The 20,063-nt window shown below is 31.5% G+C and overlaps 2 protein-coding genes across 2 annotated transcripts in view; one reads left to right on the top strand and one right to left on the bottom strand.

Moving 5' to 3' along the window:
* LOC139101108 (LON peptidase N-terminal domain and RING finger protein 3) overlaps positions 1-13,965 on the top strand; it is a 57,137-nt gene extending 43,172 nt beyond the window's left edge. The window contains exons 3-8 of the mRNA XM_070653984.1: positions 10,528-10,662; positions 10,795-10,979; positions 11,078-11,265; positions 11,362-11,495; positions 11,569-12,324; positions 12,398-13,965. Coding sequence (XP_070510085.1) covers positions 10,528-10,662; positions 10,795-10,979; positions 11,078-11,265; positions 11,362-11,495; positions 11,569-12,324; positions 12,398-12,625 — 1,626 coding nt within the window. The 3' untranslated portion in view covers positions 12,626-13,965. The remainder of the gene's footprint in view (positions 1-10,527; positions 10,663-10,794; positions 10,980-11,077; positions 11,266-11,361; positions 11,496-11,568; positions 12,325-12,397) is intronic.
* LOC139101071 (glutamate-rich protein 6B-like) lies at positions 13,031-18,204 on the bottom strand. Its single transcript, XM_070653939.1, has 2 exons — positions 18,102-18,204; positions 13,031-13,506 (listed from the first exon to the last, which is right to left on the bottom strand). Exons 1-2 carry the CDS (start codon positions 18,202-18,204, stop codon positions 13,031-13,033), a joined length of 579 nt encoding a protein of 192 aa, XP_070510040.1.
* Between the last annotated feature and the right edge of the window lie 1,859 nt (positions 18,205-20,063).

The raw sequence follows: 20,063 nt of genomic DNA, 5'->3' as shown, positions 1-20,063 counted from the left end.
TTCAATATTTACTTTAATTTAATTATTAGACATAAATTATAGCTGTTTACTTAAAGTAGACTGTATATAAAGCAGGTGGAACAGATAGACCAAACAAAAAAGGCTTTTTATCCTTTTTGAAATGCACAAAGCAAAATTTATTCACGCCATTTATTCAACTCTTCCTATTCCATTCAAAAAGTTTTGTGCAAATTCAATTCAAGCTTCTCTTTTACGAGCATAAAAGCGTCATGAATATATTTTGTACATATTTGACAAGTGAGACAGTGGTGTGTGAATATTTAATGATGAAAAGGATTATTTTATTCACAGTAGAACCAAAAATTTTGAGTTTGCCTGACATAAAATCATTCCAATATGAAATTTTTGGATATGAAAATATTTTGACACATTTTTTATTATATTCTGTATCTTAAATAAAGCACAGAGATGAAAGAATTGCGAAATAAAGAGGTGAAAAATTGCAATCGTGAATGCTCGTGGGCGTTTAAAAATGATTAATATTAGCAAATACGACTTGATGAGCAAATGTGTGAAAAAAATCGAGAATGAGACGGTAGAATTGATTGATAATGCTGTCAAGCTGTGAAACTAGAGCGCATATACAAGTCGAGAGATTAACTTTTTTTTTATTTTTAGACATTTTTATCATGAAATAAGATATTATTCTAAAGATTGTGATGATTAAGTCTCATTTGAGGTCAATTGTCGGGTATGCCTTAAGGTTGCTAAATATATACCTTAGATAAGCTGCTGGGGAAGTGTATTATCTAAAGTATAATGAACAATTCGCTTTCTGGGTATTGGATTGCTATATCAGACAGTAGTCAACCTAGGGAGGATGGCTATAGAACAGTACAGCATTGGGTATTGGGAATTACAAGATAACAAGCGACAGAATTTAGCATTGCAAAACAGGTAATAGGAATTTACAAGGGGTAAAAAGTACAAATTATCATGAATTTGTACGGTTTCTGTCATGGATTGCAACTAAAATTGATCTGTACATCTGAATATGGCTAGATCACAAGATGTATTAAGCACACTCAAAGTAATACCAGCAGTGCTACTCAAAACTAAGCTTTAAAGCATCGCCAAAAATAGATACACAGTCACACTCCGTTTCCTTCAAAAGCATCACATAATCAATGATTTGGAGAATAATGATGCGCGAATAAAAAAAACTCATTGAAATTTAGAATAATGTTTATGCAAAGAGATTTCTTTCAATGGAGACAGAATGAAAATGTAATCCTTACGCCAAAATCAGTCATTCAGTTATTCCATTTCTGAATGAATGACTGTTAAATGTTATGTAAACATGAATTTTAAATTGTCTCAATTCTTTTTTTGTTGATTTTTTTGATCAATTTATGTGCAGATTGACGTGTGTCCCGCATCTCTAGATCTAAGTCAGAATCTCAAATTTTTCCAAGAAAAAAAGAAAATTGTTTTTCCTCAAGTCTATTAAATTGTGCGTTCCTTTTCTGACTACTGATGACATGAAACAAAATAAAAACATCAAGCCAAGCAGTGAATGAAATATAAATACAGAAGTCAAGACTGAAAATTATCTCTTTTGTCTTTTATTCGTTGTGTTGTGTGGTCGAGTAGACGAGAGAGTCAGCAGTTTGATTTATGTGCTTAAAAATTATGAGGAAAAACATTTTTTTCACGTTTATATTTATTTCGAAATGTAATAAAAAAAATGTATAAAGTCCTCGTGTTGAGTGACTTAAGCGCATTTTTGGACAGCGATTAGAATTTGGTTAGGATTCAAAACTAAAATCACATGAAAAATAACGGTTTATTCTTTTTTGAAAATTAACGGTTAAAAAAATTCAAAATTTCAAAAGCCTAAAAGCACGTGTTTTTTATGAAAAATTGAAAAATCGTTAATTAAAGCATTTAACCATGATTCTAAGCTACCAAACCAATTGATAAACCAATAACTTTTTGGTACGGAGCTAATACTTCAAACCAGATCTCTCTACGATGTCTAATTCCTGAGATCTCACGCATAACCTACCAAGCCAGCCAATAATAAGCTTCATTATTTTCAAAAATACGTTTAAAAGTAAGAAGATGAACAAGAGAATGAGTTTGTAGAAAAGAAGATATACAATAGAGGAAGATTAGTGGCAATGGACGCACAGTTCGTACATCATCATGAATCAACGAAAAACAGAAAATTGTATAGAAAGGTTCATGGACTTTTGTCCTGAATATATATTATTTTGGGGCATTTGTCTTCTCGTTTTCAAAATGAATTACGTTCTGCACGTAAACAGTCAATGATTAATGTTTTTAATGTTGGTTGATTTAATTTGAATTCTCATTCAATCGATAAGCTCTCATTTTGGTTTTTGGGTACAAGTTCTAAAAATAATTATGAGCAAAATCGATCATTTTGAAATATAAATTAATTTAAAATTTAAATGATTTTTTGCAGTCAACAATATTGCCATATTTATTTTTAATTCGAGATAATTTATTGCAAAAATGAACTCATTAAAATGTAGTAATCAAATCAACAAGCTTGGTTTTTTGTTGTGTTTTTCGACTCATTTCGTGTGAACTTGAATGTTAAAGTTGAAGGAACTTATGATTGCTTTGTGTTTACACTGATTTATGGGATTTTATCGTGTTAATGATAAAGTTTATGGATTAAAACATTGTTTTCCTTTAACGTTTTCTATAAGTCTACAATTTTTACAATTTTTTACGTACGTTTTTAATAAGTCTACAAATTTTACGTACTTAATTCTACAATTTTACGTACGTTTTCTATAATTATACAGTCGTTCGAAATACAAATTTACTCAATTTTACAAACGTTTTATTGTAAGTCTACAATTTTTATTTACGTTTTCCTTTAAGTCTACAATTTTTACGTACGTATTTCTCCAATTTTACGTAAGCATTGTTTACATTCTTTTAAAGCAAAAATTAATAAAATTTCCTAAATGACCTTCAAAACAGACATTCTCCGCCACCAAATGCAAAAATAATACCCAAAGAACCTTCAATCGAGATGCCATTCCATGCTGTTCAATTTGATTTACATTCTAATTAGTGCTGAAAGCACACTCGTTCTCATTTGTGAAACTCATTTACCTTGTACGAACAAAAAAAATGACAAGTGAATGAAACTCAAATGAAATTATATTACCATTCGCACCTCTCACTCTTGCTCCACATTGTTAATACTTAATAATATCGCAAATTTTTATTATTATCGTCGTTCAAGATGATTTTGGCAATTTTTTTTGGTCAGGTTGAATTGTAATTTAGGACATAAGACTGAGCAGAAAAGATCAAGCTAAATTGAAAAAGATAAGAACAAAGTAATTTAATTTGATGATTCTCATAAACTTAAAAATCACAAATGACGTTAGCAAGGCAGGCAATTGACGTTAATTTTACGAAGAATTCAATAAACATTCATGTGTTCCATAAGAATATTATGAAAACGTACGAACATAAACTTTTTTTCTGCGAATTGGATATTAAAAGCACGCATTCGACGGGTTTTCATTAAAACACGTGATGTCTATGTCTGCCAGTAAGAGAATGACAATGTCAAGTTATGGAGAATGAGATTGTGCAACGTATGTACGCGGAGGCCATAAAAGAGAGAATTTTCACGAGATGTCCACAGCGATTCTAATGAAATGTCATTCACAATATTTCATTTCTCTATTTTATCCCTTCGATTGCATACCAACTGCGTGTCCGTAAATTTTTTTTGCTCATCCAATCGCTATTGAGATATGTAGATGAGAAATGATTATATAATTCCGACGTATTTCATCTTTATTGTTAGATAAATGAATAAGAGGAGGTATTGTGAGCTAGGTACTGAGATGAAAAGGAGGAATTGGAGATAATTGAGTTACTCGAATGTTCTGGAGTAGTGGAGGTAGGGAATATTTTGAGGTTATGGCACTTATCTCTCCATCCTGGAAGGTATGCTTACTTACTGTGTCCATGTTGCTATTTGAAGGATACAATAAAAGGCCCCTCCATCTAGATCAGAGTCTGGCACTGCTAAAATGCATTCTTGATTCAGATTAAGGATGCAGTTGGAAATTCGTTAAAATGCGGATCAACTAAAACTAATGTCGTGAGCACCGTCCGAATCCTTTTCATATCGACAGCACTCTATGTAATGATTTTGGTGGTGGGAATCGAACCCACGGACTCACTCAAGAGTGATACAGCTGTTCCGTCTGTTGCTTAACCACTCGTCCACAGAGGCCTTATTCTCACAGTAGGCCTTATTCTCACAAATTGGCAGATTCTAAGCCTATATATGGGTCGATACCCCAAATTCGTAACGACATTTTGTAACAGGTATCTAACCTATAAAGATTGAAATATATATTTCAATTAATCCGGGCAGCTTCAAAATGAAAAGAGATCGAAACAGCTTCTGATGACCTCAAACTGCGACTATTCATTTGTGTACCTAGAATAAATATTGAAATAGATTAATTAAAATTTCTTAAGATGCATAACAACTCCCAACCCGTCCTCCGAATTTAACCCAGTCCCCCAAATCCTCCCAAGTTCCTCAAGCTATCACTTTCTCAGTACCAACCTTCTTCCATTACAATCTATTTATGCAAACGAAGTTTCATAATTTTTTTTTTTTTCAATCCAATTTATGCAATGAAATTAATACAAAAGCATCAATAATTACAGAAAAAAAGGAAATAAGAGAAGTTTTAAGAGCATAAGCATTATCTTAGATAATGGAAAAAAATGGGAGGAGAAAAAAAGATTTTTTTGCGCAATCACAAGGAATAATCTTTATGTAAAAGATGTAGAGAAATTTTGCTATAACAATGTAACTTGCTTGTTTTGAATAATATAAAATGGCAACAGAAATTACGACTTTGAGTAAATATTTCAAACTTTTTACATAAATATTGGTTTACTTGCTTTTATTTCGCTACATATTTTTATATTAAAGTAATTTATGGTTGAGATTTTTTTTCGTAGAGTAAACAGGGCAGAACAATAAATGTGATTTGTTGCTTGTTTGGATGATGAAAAATGGAGTTTAAAGTGGAATTTTGAGGTTAAATGAATTTTTTTTTGGTGGATCAACTGATTTAAAATTCTAAAAGTCGTTGGAAAATTTACGTTGAGATTTAAAATTCTTAAATAATCGACCGTTAGAAAATTCAAAAATAAGCCTTGAGTTGAGATTTGAAATTTTAAAAGCCATTAGATAATTATTTGAATTTCTGAAGATCGTTAGAAAATCAAAATTAGAAATTTGAAAATCGTTCGAAATTATTTGAATTTTTTTATACAGTTAACATTTGAAATTTGAAAGACGGTTAAAAAAAGTTCTAAAATTTAAAAAATCGTTGATATTTAAAATCCAAAAATCCGTTTAAGATAATATTGAGCAACACAGCCAAATAAGCATTGAAAACAGCACTTACCTAACACAAAATCAGATAAAATTCAACAATTATTTTTACATAAATTGAAATTCAAATTTCAAAGTAAATAACTTCTAAAAAACCTCAGTTCCTGTAACTATTCAAGGAAAATTCTCAATGACAAACAACAAAAAAGTTCTCAAATATCATTTTAATTTTGCATAAGTTTTGACTTCTACGTACGGTTACGTAATGACATAAAATAAACGCTCGAATGTCAAGAATGTTTTATTATATATAGAATTCCACTTCCTGATAAGTTGCTTACTTCAATAATAATTCTCATACTATTGAGAATTCAAATGTATTTCACATTAATAGCTTAACATTCACAAAATCGTGTTATATGTTTCCTTGACTGTAATTATTAATGCTTAACCTGTAATTATTTTTTATTATTTTCAATTTAAAATTTTACTGAATAAAATTATGTTCTATGCTGCATAAAAGTCAATTTATAACAATGCACAAATGACCATGACTAATCCTTCTCAACCCTCAAGTATGTTCTATGCTTGTACTGACGATTAATTGAGTTTGAGTTCAATTACTTTTTTTACAGTTCATGCAAAAGAACTTTAAAAGCTCTTTTTTTTATTTTCCATTAAATTAGAGCTTTTTTAGAGCTTTTTTACTTCAGTCTAATTAAAGTGTCTCGTACGGAGGGTTTGAACTTAATGGAACTGAAATAAATGAAATTTCATTAACTTTTCTTTTCTTCTTTTCAATCATCGCTTATTGATTGTGTCTTTAATGTCGTCATATTAAATTAATGTGCTTCTGTGTAAAGACTTTCATAGAAAAATTCAATTAGAGATGGAAAGTAAATTAGGTTCTTTGAGCTTGGTAACAATTTTGGAAATTGATTTGATTGGTTTTTTGGCTTTAAATATTTTTTAACGGTCATTTGGAATTTGAATTTTTGTTTGTAAAATTATAAGAAAGATTCTTAAAAATTTAACGGTTTTTTGAATTTTGAAATTTTTCAATGAAACTTTTTCAAATTTTTACGAAGTTTTTTTAATTTTGTGAACGAAAAGTTCTCAATTAGCTTAAAAAAATTCGAATTTTATCTGAAAATTTCCAATTTTAAGCAGTTTTCAAAACAAATTTCCATCCTTAATCTTAAAATTCTAAAACATCCCATGCACCCACACTTGCTAAAACCACAAAAGATTCTTATAAACCCAAATATAAATTACTAATTCAGCATCAGCCCACAAACTAAATAAAATTATGTTAACACTGTTCCCAAAATAGATAATAAAATTTCATGACGGTAAGCGCAGCAGAAGCAAATTGAACTTTCAAAATATATTCATCGTGTGGGTGTTCCTTAAAAAGGAATATCGTCATAATTTATTTATTATCACATAATACTGTGGTGGACAACCTGTGTGATGCGAAACACTAGACACACTTGAGGAATTTCGGTTGAGGCTTGTAACTAAGTTGTGCTGCGGCACAAAAGTTGCCGACCACTTATCACAAAGGTGTGTTGTGTCACACAAGTTGCCAACCACTTATCACAATGATGTGTCGCGACAAACAAGTTTCTTGGCACCACTTATCACAATTTTTGCCACGACACACAAGTTGCCAACCACTTATCACAATGATGTGTCATGGCACACAGATTGTCGACCACTTATCAACAAGGCATGTTGCGACACAAACGTTGCACATCACTGGACATAAATGTATTAAATTAATTGAATGAAAAAGAATATTGAAATTACGTCAAATTGTGAAATTCAGCACAGAATATAAAAGTTTAATGAATCATCCTTAAATATCGTCTCATTATTCATCAATTTAAATTCATTTTGTGATTTTTTATGCTAAATCTCCTTATTGTTTCTTGCATAATCTGTGACAATTATCATAATCATCATCATTCAGTCGTCATCAAAAATGTGTTACTACTGCCAGCAAAAATAAGATGATGGCTGATGTGCTTTAACAGCCTTAGCATAAGCAAAAAATATCATTTCAAGACGTATTGTTTGTTTGTTTGTCTTCCCCATTTATAATAATGCTTTTGGTCTCAATTTTATTGTTTACTTTATGCCGCATCATATTAATGTCGAGCTATTAGAAGAGGGACACAAAACATTTTATTGCATTTTCGTACTTAAAAAAAATCTTTTTTTATCTTGACGCGGCTATAGCATGCGATGTGGGTTGGGTGTAGAGATGTCAATTATTTGGGTTTTTATCATATTAATGTCGACAAAAGCTTATGTCGGCATAATGGCGAGTATAGCTATTAGAAGAGGGACACAAAACATTTTATTGCATTTTCGTACTTAAAAAAAATCTTTTTTGATTTTTGGCTAGGATTTTAGTAATGATAATGCTAAATTTATGCAACTTTACTATCCTTTCTTCTAAGTTCCATTATATAACCAAAATATAACTTATATTTAATAAAGATGTGAGATTACATTCATATTGGCAAATCTTGACGCGGCTATAGCATGCGATGTGGGTTGGGTGACATCTCTAGCCAAAGGAAGCTATTTGAAGAATGTGATTCATGCATGGACATGAAATGTAGAATTTAGCATGAGCTGATTAAAAGTGACAAAAGATTTACGTTCCACGATACCGTCAGTGACGTTATTATGTAAATTTAGTCATACGTACATAAGACCACATCCTTCCTATAATCCAAATACGTGCGTGAGTTTACTCTGTAATAGCAAAAAAAGACTCGAAGGATTTGCGTGCATATATATTTATGTATGTTTGTGTGTCATAATATTCAATGTGTAAACATGCGACAAAATTTAACGACGTGTTATATCTAACAAACATCTCAATGCATCCTTCTTATTCAGGCTTCATGTCATTCTCTTCCATTTGATTGTTACGCAACTTGAAGATTGATGAGAATTTTTTTCTTTCCGAAAAAAAAATAGACAATAAAATGATATTCTTCAATGATTGCTTTTTGTCAGGGATGGAAGGCTTTTGAGAGGGAGTTTGGGTACCGAGTGACATGGCGTAGCTGCAATGTATTAAACCACTGTGGCGCAACACACAGAATGCTCATCACTGTGGTTTGGCACACATGTTGTCCACCACTGTGGTGTGGCACACATTTTGTCCACCACTGTGGTACGGCAAACATGTTGTCCACCACTATGGTACGGCAAACATGTTGTCCACCACTGTGGTACGCCATTGTGGCATGGTACACAGGATGTTCACCAATTTGGCGCGTCGTACAGTTTGTCTACCACTGTTGTGTATCACAAAGGATGCCACACCACTGTGCTAATGCATCTCGCTTTGTTGCTCATCGTGTTGATGACAAAGTGGAATGATGCCATGGCTCAGTATTGAGCAACTGTGTGTCGCGACATACTACAATCGCTGCCATATGTGATGTTGCTTTGATGAGTGATTTTTGATTCCATTTTAACAAAAATTGTCCTAATTCTTGTTACGACTCTGATTACAACTTTACCATGAATCTGATGACTCATCAATAATGCTGATGTTGTACACAGTCTTACATAAAAAGGGTGTAAGAGATTATTAAATAAAAAAAGTTCATGTCATAATTGCATTATTCGCAATAACCATTTTATTATTATTTTTTGCAATCTTACCTGAGCTGCCGCACATACAAAACAAATATATTATATGTATATCTCTGTATCCATTATATAATTGAAGATTTGTGCAATTTTCGCATATTGCCACGCTCTTTTGTGTCTGATGATTTTCATTTTTTTTTCTTTCTTTCTTCACTCACTTATGAACCTTTAGCTCTTGATATAACAATAACAATAGTTAACGAATGAACAAGCAATAACACTTTGCAGTGCATTGGCAATAATCATTCATGGTCTTTTTTACTTCTTTGCTCTCACTCTCTTTACATAATCCATTTTTATGTACTGAAATTACAAAAATGTACATTTTGACATCTTTCTCTGCTCGAGTACATAAAAAAAACCTTTTTTAGCTACATTCTTCTCTCATTTGTCTCTCTCTCTCATTCACTTACTCATACACATTTAGTGTTCATTGAAATTGTGTCATATTCCATTCATTGGATGGATGAAAGGGTCATGAAGCCATAGAATGACTAAGACACCACAACATTCTTAATAGGAATGTAGCCCGATCGGCACAAAATTGTCATGGCAGTCAAGTAGTGGTTACGTGGTATCCAAGTGGCGGGCATGTGGTGTTCAAGTGGTAGACACGTGGTGTCCAAGTTGCGGACACATGTTGCGGCATTGTGGCACTAATGTGGTGGTCAAATGGCATCAATGTTGCGGCAATGTGCAATTAATGTGACAGTAATGCAGCATTAATGTGACGGCCACATGTCTTAATGTTGCGGCAAAAAGGCAATTTTTATGGCAAAAAACATGAAAATTCCCACTTATACAAGATTTGGCATCCACTTAGCTATCACAAATAACATGTGTCTCTCGGGAAGTGGTGTGAGTCAAAATGGAATGAACATAAAAGAAGAGGAAAATGGGAAAACTTCTAAATGGAGATTGTAAATTTGCGACTGTAACGCATTTTTGATGGGCTAGTGAGTTGCGATTGTAGTTTTTGTATCAATTTTATATAGCGTGATGGAATTGTTAACGAGATTTTAAACATGAAAAAGCTGTTTTATTGTTATTAGCGTGAAGCACGGAAAATTACTTCGGGGAAATTATGAATCTTTACAGCTTATTCTTAATGAGACGTACTTTAAATCTGTGTGGAATCTAGAAATGTAATTTGAAATTAAAATTAAATTTGTAAGTGTTCCGAGATGACTGAATTTAGGATGAACAATTTTTGAAATTCATTTGACCGTTATTTTTCAAATTGTAAACATTCTGAGATGGCCGAATATAGTTCGAACAAATTTTGAAATTTATTTGACCGTTATATTCTTAATTTGTGAATTTAGCAGCAAGACAAACTAAAATCATATCCACAACATATCATCCAACATAATCAGCCTATACAAAAAATCAGTTTTGTACCGAATGTATTAATAATGGTCTTTTTGTGTTATTTTTCTTCCTTTTTTCGTCACATACAGAGTCATTATCGGAGAGCATTAGCACTGAGTGGTTTGGGTAGAATTGAGGAATCATTTGTCGCTTATTGCGTGTCGATATGCTTAGATAAAAGATCTGAAAACTTAACAAATTCTCTACGGTACGACTTGTCGAGGGTAAGTTATTGATTTTTATGCTTCCTATCCTTATGTAACTGATAATTAATGTAATTTAATTTTTTTTGTCATCTTTCATGTGCCGTCCCCATTTTTGATCTAATTTATGCTCCATTGACCAAAAACCATTAGCTTCTGCAACGGATCTTTATGTCGAATAGGTCAATCAATAGTCATTTATTATCAACATCAGCACCATATATACTCACGACACGCAGCCGACGACGCCAACGATATTTTAGTGAACAGCATGAACAACATGATTATCATCAATTCATAAGCAACAATGAGTATGATTATGAGGACGATAATTCGAGGTAAATTTCCTTATTTTGAATGTTTCCGCAGCACAGCATGTAAAAACTTGCGAATATCCTCTTTACTGATTATCTCTTTTCCTTTTATTTTCATTTAGTTGCGGCGAAGGTGAAGATTATAATCCATTCTTAGATCGAATACGCAATAGACACAATCGTCGACTATTTCGTCGTCTCAATAATATAAATCACAATCATTTAGATAGTCAACAAATCATTCCAAGACAAAATGCTCGCTTACGATCATTATTCGATAGAGTAAATCAGGAAATTGAGAAATATCGAAGTAAGTATTTGTTGGAATGTCCAACAATCAACATATGCTTGAGGATATATACTCAAATAAAAATAAATTTTCATGACATTCTACCTCTTTTTTTAGGAATGGAACCAAAATCATCATCATTATTGGATGTCGATCCATCGAAAATTGAACCATCTGATTTTGATTGTGTACTTTGTTGTAGGACGCTTTATAGACCTGTTGTTACGCCATGCGGACATACATATTGTTGGGTAAGCATTATAAACACTTGCGCCACCTGGATGTCAGTTCCTTAACAGTCAATTTATTTATTTCATTCAACAGGTATGCTTAGATCGTTGTATGGACTATTCAACATATTGCCCATTATGTATGGCACCGTTGATTGAACAGTATCGAAATCATTTGAATTTTAATCATATACAGAATCCAACATTACTCTCGTTGTCGCGTCGTAATACAACACGATTTATCGAGACGGCTATGAAACGTTATATTCCAAAAATTTATGCAAAACGTCAGCAACAGGAATTGGAAAAAGAGCCAGCAATTCCAATATTTATTTGTACAACAGCATTTCCCTCAGTTCCATGTCCACTATTTATTTATGAGCCACGTTATCGTCTTATGGTGCGTCGTGCCATTGAAAGTGGAACACGTCAATTTGGTATCGTTTTGGCACAAAGTACACGTCAACGATATGTTGATTATGGGACCATGCTAGAAATACGCGATTGTGTTCAACTTGCCGATGGATGTTCAATATTAAGTACCGTTGGTACGAAGAGATTCCGCGTTATTAGACGTAGTGAAAAGGATGGTTATGAGACGGCAAATATTGAGTATATTAAGGATGAAGCAGTTTGTGACGAGAATTATGATTCAATTATGGATCTGCATTATCGTGTTATGGAAAAAGCCAAACAATGGTGTGAAAGTTTACCCGAGAATATTAAAAATGAGATTTTAAAGAGCTTTGGACAGATGCCAGAATTGGAAATGGATTGGGAGATAAGCTGCGATGGTCCATCATGGACATGGTGGATTATTGCAATTTTACCATTAAGTCCATTATTAAAAGTAAGTTAATTTTAATTGAATTGATGATTTATTTATGATGATTAATGATCAATTTCCTTTGCTATTTTTTTAGGTCAACATTCTGGCAACGACAAGTTTAGAGAAACGATTGAGAGCAATTGATAAGACATTAATAGAATATATGGCGGCACAACAGAAGAGATCATTGTGCTTATTATCTGGTTGTGAAGGTTTACCAACATGCCAAGCTATTGAATGTTGCCAAAGAGCTACCTCGACACAACAATTAGACGATAGACATCATTCAAACACAAATCAGTCAACTGAATATCTTCTTTAAGTATCAAAACATTTGCTATTTATCAACAAAAAATCCAATAAATAAGTAAAAAGAATCAAATATATATTTAACAAAAAAAAAATCCTCTTTATACAACACAATTCTATATACATACATACAGTTTGAGAAAATATCTATCGATAAAGCAGTTTTTTCTTTCCTATTTTTTTGTCTTAAAAAAGAAACTTCCTTCTTGTTCTTATTACATTCTCTCTCTTCCTCTCTATTTCTATCTCTATCTCTTTATCTTTTTCCTGAAAAATACAATAAATATAGATATATATATATCGCTAGACAAAAAAACTTTATGAAAAAATTCTTCAATTTTTATCTCAGCTATAACAAAAACAATTCTTCTACTTCTCAATTACCCAATTACCTATCCCAAACAGACATAGAGCGTTCTCATTTATATTGATTGCGCTCATTCAAGTGACTACGCTCATTTAAGCGACTACGCTCATCTAAGTGACTACGATTATTAAAATGATTGCGCTCATATGAGTGACTACGCTCATATAAGTGACTACGCGCATTTAAATGATTGCGCTCATTTGAATGATTACGCTCATTTAAGTGATTGTGCTCATTTAAGTGACTGCGCTCATTTAAACGATTACGCTCATTTAAACGATTACGCTCATTTAAGTGACTACGCTCATTTAAGTGACTACGCTCATTTAAATGATTGCGCTCATTTAAGTGATTGCGCTCATTTAAGTGACTACGCTCATCTAAGTGATTACACTCACTTAAGTGACTACGCTCATTTAAGTGACTGCGCTCATCTAAATGACTACGCTCAGTTAAGTGACTACGCTCATTTAAATGACTACGCTCATTTAAATGACTACGCTCATTGAAATGACTACGCTCATTGTCTGTTTGGGTATTGAAAGAAAGTTTTTAATCAAATATCAATCAAATCACAAGTTCCCATTTTTCTACCAGATGAACCACATGTAACACACATCTAAAAAAATATAAATTTTACATTTTACAACAAAAAAATAAGAGAAAATTTAAGCAATCTGCATTTTTTTCATAAAGCAATCTTATGATAGCTGAGAATACTTCCAATAATAATGAAAGATTTTTCCTAAAAAAAGAGAACATTTATACCTGCATATTAATTAATTGTGTGTTGATCCCTTACCCCCAATGTTTCTCATCCCAGATATATATATTTAATTATTGACAAATTTTTGAGCTTTAAATGGAATATTTCCTTATTTTTTTTTTGTGAGGAAATTTTATAAATTTATGGAATTTTCTGATGATTAATTGCATAAAAAATCTCAATTGAATGTTGCTTAAATCTTAGTGCAAATTACTTTTAAAAAATCTCAAATTGTTTAAATGCTTGTGAAAAAATTCGTTAAAAGTTTTTGTAAACATTCGTTAAAATTTAAAATGTTCGTTAAATATTTTTTGAAAATTAAAAAAATCGTTAAAAATCACAGAAAATTTCATAAATATTGATAAAAAAGAGTCAATACTTCCAACGATAAATCAAACAGTATTGACATTCGAAAAGTTTTATTCCAAAAAATAGTTTTTCTTTGTCCTTTAAATTTTCCCTTTAATTCTATTTAATTAACTATTCATTCATATTATTGATGTTGAAAAATAAGAGAAAAATTGTTCCTTTTAATTACCCAGATTCGTGTGTATAATATAAGATTAAAGTAAAATTGTTCATCTTACTTCTTTATTATTTTAATTTTTCAAGGGATGGACACTTTTTTTGATTGTTTTTAAATTCAAATTTCAAAATTCAGTTACTTCAAATTCACCAAAACTGAGTTTTTTTTTTTCGGGCAAAAATTCACCAAACTGAACTTTTTAAGACAAAAAATTCACTAAATTCACCAAACTGAGTTTTTTGAATCATAAAAAATTCACCAAACTGAGTGAAAATTCACCAAAAATAACCTAAAAAATCATTCAAAAAAGTGTCCATCCCTTGCATTTGTTTTAATGAAAAATCTCATCAAAAGAGAATGAAAAATTATGAAAAACAAGATGAAAAATTGAAAAAAAAAAATTCTATTTGCATGTAAAACTATTGAATGATATGGCGCTGTGATTGTGTTATGTAATCGACAATCTTTTAAAACCTAACCTAAGTAAGAATGCAAAAAGAAATAAAAAAAATCTTTAATATATTTAACTAAGTAAGTGATTAATTAAGAGAAGCAACAAATATGTAGTAAAGAGAGAAAACATAGATTATGTTGAGGAAATTTTGTACTGGATTTGGTAGGGATGTCAATTGATGGATTAGAAGGTGTAATGTATGAAAAACAAATTTAGATTGATAATTAGGGCAAACTAGGGTCGTCATTTCACTATTAGGATACTTTGAGATGTCTAGGGTATTCAATCTTATGATTTAAATGTACCAAATTCAAGGAATGATCCAAGGATCATGTACAATTTAACTCTAAGTTTGACAACTCTAAACATGCTCTAAAGTAGGATAAATCAACAATTCTAAGAGCAAGAAGGTAAACAATGCTGGGACCAGCACTCAAATTGTTATAATAGTACAGATTAGATAGGAAAAATCCTGAAAAGCACATGACGGTAAAATGGTCATCAATATGATTGAGTTTGCTCAATTTTGTAGGCATCCTGGAAGGCACACGGCTAAGAAATGGCCGATAATCTGGCTTCATGTCAGTTTGACTTTGTCTTATGGCCAGATTTGATGAAATTCGAATTCACACCAGAGTCAAATCAACTTAAAGCCTGATTTTCGGTCATTTCTATGCCGTATGCTTTCTGAGCATTCCTTGTGCTTTACGGAGATACAAAAGAATTTGAAAATACATTGCGGAAGGTGGATAAAGATCCCAAAAATTGTGTGAATAGTACACATAGAATAGACACTACTTTTAAACACCCCCAAACAACTAGAATTAGGAACATCCTATTGTTAGTAGATTACATCCAATTGCAGACAGATGTTAGATAACAGCTATGTCTATTTATAAACGCATATTCCACCTTCCCCATCTCAACTAGAATCAAATGACACACCTGCCAATTCCTGACAATTATAAGACTCAACACCAACTACAACAACAAGAATTTTTACCAAAAAAAATTAAGTAAGAATAGAAAAAAAAAAATAATTCGTGGACACAATTTCATGCATAAATCAATATATTCGACCAATTAGTGAAACATGATGGCATTAGTCTCTATATATAAAAGAAAATTTAAAAAAAATTAATTAACTTATAAAATCCATTTTTCGACATACATCATACATTTTAGAATAGAATATTAAATGTTTTTCAAGATCCCCCACATCATGTAATCGACCTTCTTCTATACTAGAGAAAAACAATATTTAAAAAATAAGGACGAAATCCGACAGAGCCATTTCTATAAAGTAAGGAACGATATCTATTAACTCAAATAATTCCAATTTCATTTCTCTTGACTTTCTTTCACTTTTTTTTGTGTTTCTTCTTCAATTCCCAATTTAATTGAGAACTGAATGCTGTGAAAATAATTATTTTAAATTTCAAATTTCATGAATTTTCTGTTTGTGTTCGTAAGGATCTGAATGATACGGAATATCTTTTTTGTAGCTTCTCATTTCTACAGTGTTGTTAGACTTGATGTCTGTGCTAGGTTAAGTCAATTTTGTTGGGATTTTGTCTCAATTTGACAATTTTTGTGTCAAATCTCAACTGGTCTAGATGATAATGTCTGGTTCTAGATGTTAACTATTTTAGACAGAACTAGGATTAGTCTAGATCAGAGTTGACTAGACTTTTGGAATATGGACTCAAATAGTCCAAGAAGGCACCTTCTCTGCAGAGCGGACTCCTTAACAGACAATAAATATCCTCAAAAAAGTGAGCATGCTCAATTTTGAACATTCGCATGCTCCTTGTCTGTTCTGGGTCAATGTCGACTCCACAATAGAGGACTACCATCTCTGGTCTAGACTATTTTAAGTATCTGAGCTTAGAAACTATTTGAGTTAGACAACATTTGCTCTAGACATCGACAATATGCGGAGATCGATAGTTGCATGGAAGTGTTCGCATAGTTGCATGCAACTATCCGCATGCTTCCATGCAACTGTCGAATCCCATTAAATTTGACTTTAGAAAAGTCATTTATTCGCCCTATTCCAGTCTGACACAGATTATGTCTATCCCTAGCTACCCATCAAGATAACAACACTGCATTTCTATAAATTAGTGTATGCATTCGATAAATGCATTTGATTTCATGCTATATAGAAGATTCTGAGAATATTTTGAGGTTAGACTTTAACATCCAGGACTTTCAAGTATGAAATTAAGGAGCATCTATTGGACAAAAAACTATAATTACTGTATTTTGTGTGATCATTAATCAAATAAGTTGAAAAGAAAAGAAGTAAATATTCTTGTGGCATAAAATAATGAAAAAAATAAATAAATTACATGCATTTAATTTAAATAATTTATTTGACAGTTATTTTAATTTATTTTATCAAATAAAACACATGAAAATCGACCAAAATGGTCTCAAGAATTTAATCATAAGGATGAATATCATCAAAAAAAAACATGTAATAATTGTAAAAGTTTATTACCTACTTTAATTAAATGAGTTTGTGAAGTAATTTATGAATGATGATAAAAACAAGTGTATTTAAATAATTCTTAAGTTTTTTATACTTTCAATAATTAATTTAAAAATGAAAATGAAGAGACAACCTCTTGCTATTTTGTCAAATAAATGAAAAAAAGAAAAAATCTAAAAAAAATAAAATTTTACTGATTTTTTATGAATTTACAGGTTATGTTTTGAACTTATTTTCAGTCAGTTTATAGGTTATTATCCGTTATTATAAAAAACAAACATGAAATAACGGTTATTTTTCAAATTTTCTAAACTTTTCCCGTACTTTTTTTGTAGTTTTGTTTACAAATCAATTTATTTAAAATTTCAGCACAATCAGACCGATTTAAAGTGTGATTCAAACACAAAACCCTTTGCTCACGTTCCCTAAACTCTCAACAATACTTAAAACAGCTGATAAACATCAATTTATACGAAAAATTCACCAACAAACTCTTCAAGTGATAACATAAACAAAGAATTATTCAGAATTTTCTAAAAATATCTAAATGTTTACAAACTTTTTATGTCTTTTTCTAGAAAAAAAAATCTATGATTTACGCAGATTTACGAATCATAAGATTGTGTATTTAAACAAAAACAAATCGATGTGAATGGATTACTCATGAATAAGTCATATCCAATATTAGGCTTTGTTGTCGCTTTCTCAGAAGACTTTCAATTTGATCTCTATTTTGGATTTATTTTGAAATGTTAATATTGTTATATAATAAATGGAACTGTCTCATGTTTATTATTTTCCAGTGAAATCGTCAGATGTTTACTGGATGTTATCCAACAATTTGAATTGTGAAATGTTAAAGGATTTGCAATCATTTACACAGTTTTGCTCGATCATCAGCCGTGCTTAATCTCTTGATCTTTTCACATCCAGACACTTCTCCATCAATCAAAACTTCAATTTTAATTCCACTAGTAAGCATTGAAATTTTAAAAAAATACGAAAAAATTCACGTAAAAAATGAATTCAGCCTTTATAAATCTTCCATCAAAAGTTCTTACAAAAATAATCTCGTACCTTCCATTGAATGACATATTAAGTCTCATGACCACATCTGAGATCCTGTATAATGTAAGTCCAGATCATTCTATGAATTAAATCTTTGTTTTACATCAGACTTGTGAAAAAATAAATATTTGCACTCATTTTCCTTCCTTTTCATTCTACATATTTCTGATTTCTTCTTAGATTTGCAATTCAAATGATGTGTGGAAGAGCATCTTCAATCGATTCTTTAAATCATTCTGTTCGGTCGAAGACTACATCATCAACAACAACAACAACAATTGGAGGGAATTGTGCCTTAAAGTTATGATTGAGAATGAAGATCGAGAAGATTTTAAAGAATTTATTATGGGAAATGGAAATTGTCAAATTGATGATGAACAGGATGAAAGTTTAATAGGTAAATTGCTGCAGGTGGATAGTCAGGGATGATGGGAACAAACTGATACATTGTTTGATGTGTATGTAGTAATATGCACATGTTGATATGTTGAACGATAAAATGAATAGAATCAAACAACGTCTGCTTGGCATTGGCTTTTGTGGTTTCTATGCAATTTAGAATCTGGGGTGGGCATCAAGACATATATAGACGAATCTGTCAGTGCGACAATTAGGCACCAGTACCCGAGTAGTTTAGCAACATACCAGAAATCTGTATCACATCTTGTAAGTTCGTGGGTTCGATTCCTACCAAAAACCGATTTTCAGAGGCGCATCTAGAAATTTTGGAATACCCTCGATAGCTCAGTGGTAGGAGCATGTTAGGACCCTGGTAATCGTGGAATGTGGATTTGAATCCAAATCGGATTAATTGGTTTTTTCTCTAAAACCTTAAAAATAGTAAGGTTCTGAACCTTTTAAAGAAGAATTCAATCTAAGCCTTATAAAAGCACATCTCCCAATCTAGAGCCAAATCCAATTAGTAAAAGGAATAAGTCAAAAGACTGTAAATTAACAATTCTCTATTCTGTAAGGACATCGGTTTGATTCCAATTTTCCCTTACCAGAGCAGAGGTCGACCTCCTTATCATTACATGTTGTTGGTCGATATTACTAAGGTTTGCATAATTTCCGCAACAATACAAGGAGGTTGCTTACCTCATCTGTACTCAGATTGTTTCAATGTTCCCATTTCATTCCCTGTGATGTCAACGGAACTGAATATCATTGCAGAACATAACAATTATCACAAAATAATGCACTAAAAATACAAACTGCGACTTGTCTTACGTCATAAATTTCATAACTTCATTTATTTTCTACTTCCAATAGAACCTCAATTAAGGCTGTCAAAAGCTCAAACAAATCTCCTACAATGCATTGAAATTTATGACATAGAAAGCGATGACGACTCATCAGCTGAATCCTTTTCATCGGTTCTTATGCAAGATTTGATTGATATAAAGGAAATCCATAAGACGGTCTCAAGCTCATCAAATGAATCACTTCAAAATACCAATCAGGATAATTTATCAAAAACAAATTTACTTCTTGTGCCGTCATCATCATCCACATCATTTAATGAAAATGTCAAATGTCATAAAGATGTTTTGTCATCATCAGAATATATTCAGACTTATGTCAATAACCATCAAGTCGATGATTTTAATTTGGGATTTACAAGATGTGATTTAATCCGTAAGCTACAAAATTTAGTCAAATTGTCACACAAGAATTTCAATGGTGACGTCGAAGTATGAATATTATGAGATTATTTATATCCTATGTCCTTACATAAACAGTCTTTATGTCTTTATTACAGTCTTTATTGCC

The sequence above is a fragment of the Chironomus tepperi genome, unplaced genomic scaffold (assembly GCF_022539635.2).
Source record: "Chironomus tepperi strain 1889 unplaced genomic scaffold, CSIRO-AGI_Ctep_v1 contig_74, whole genome shotgun sequence".
Taxonomy (NCBI): domain Eukaryota; kingdom Metazoa; phylum Arthropoda; class Insecta; order Diptera; family Chironomidae; genus Chironomus; species Chironomus tepperi.
This window is presented reverse-complemented; position numbering and strand designations above follow the sequence as displayed.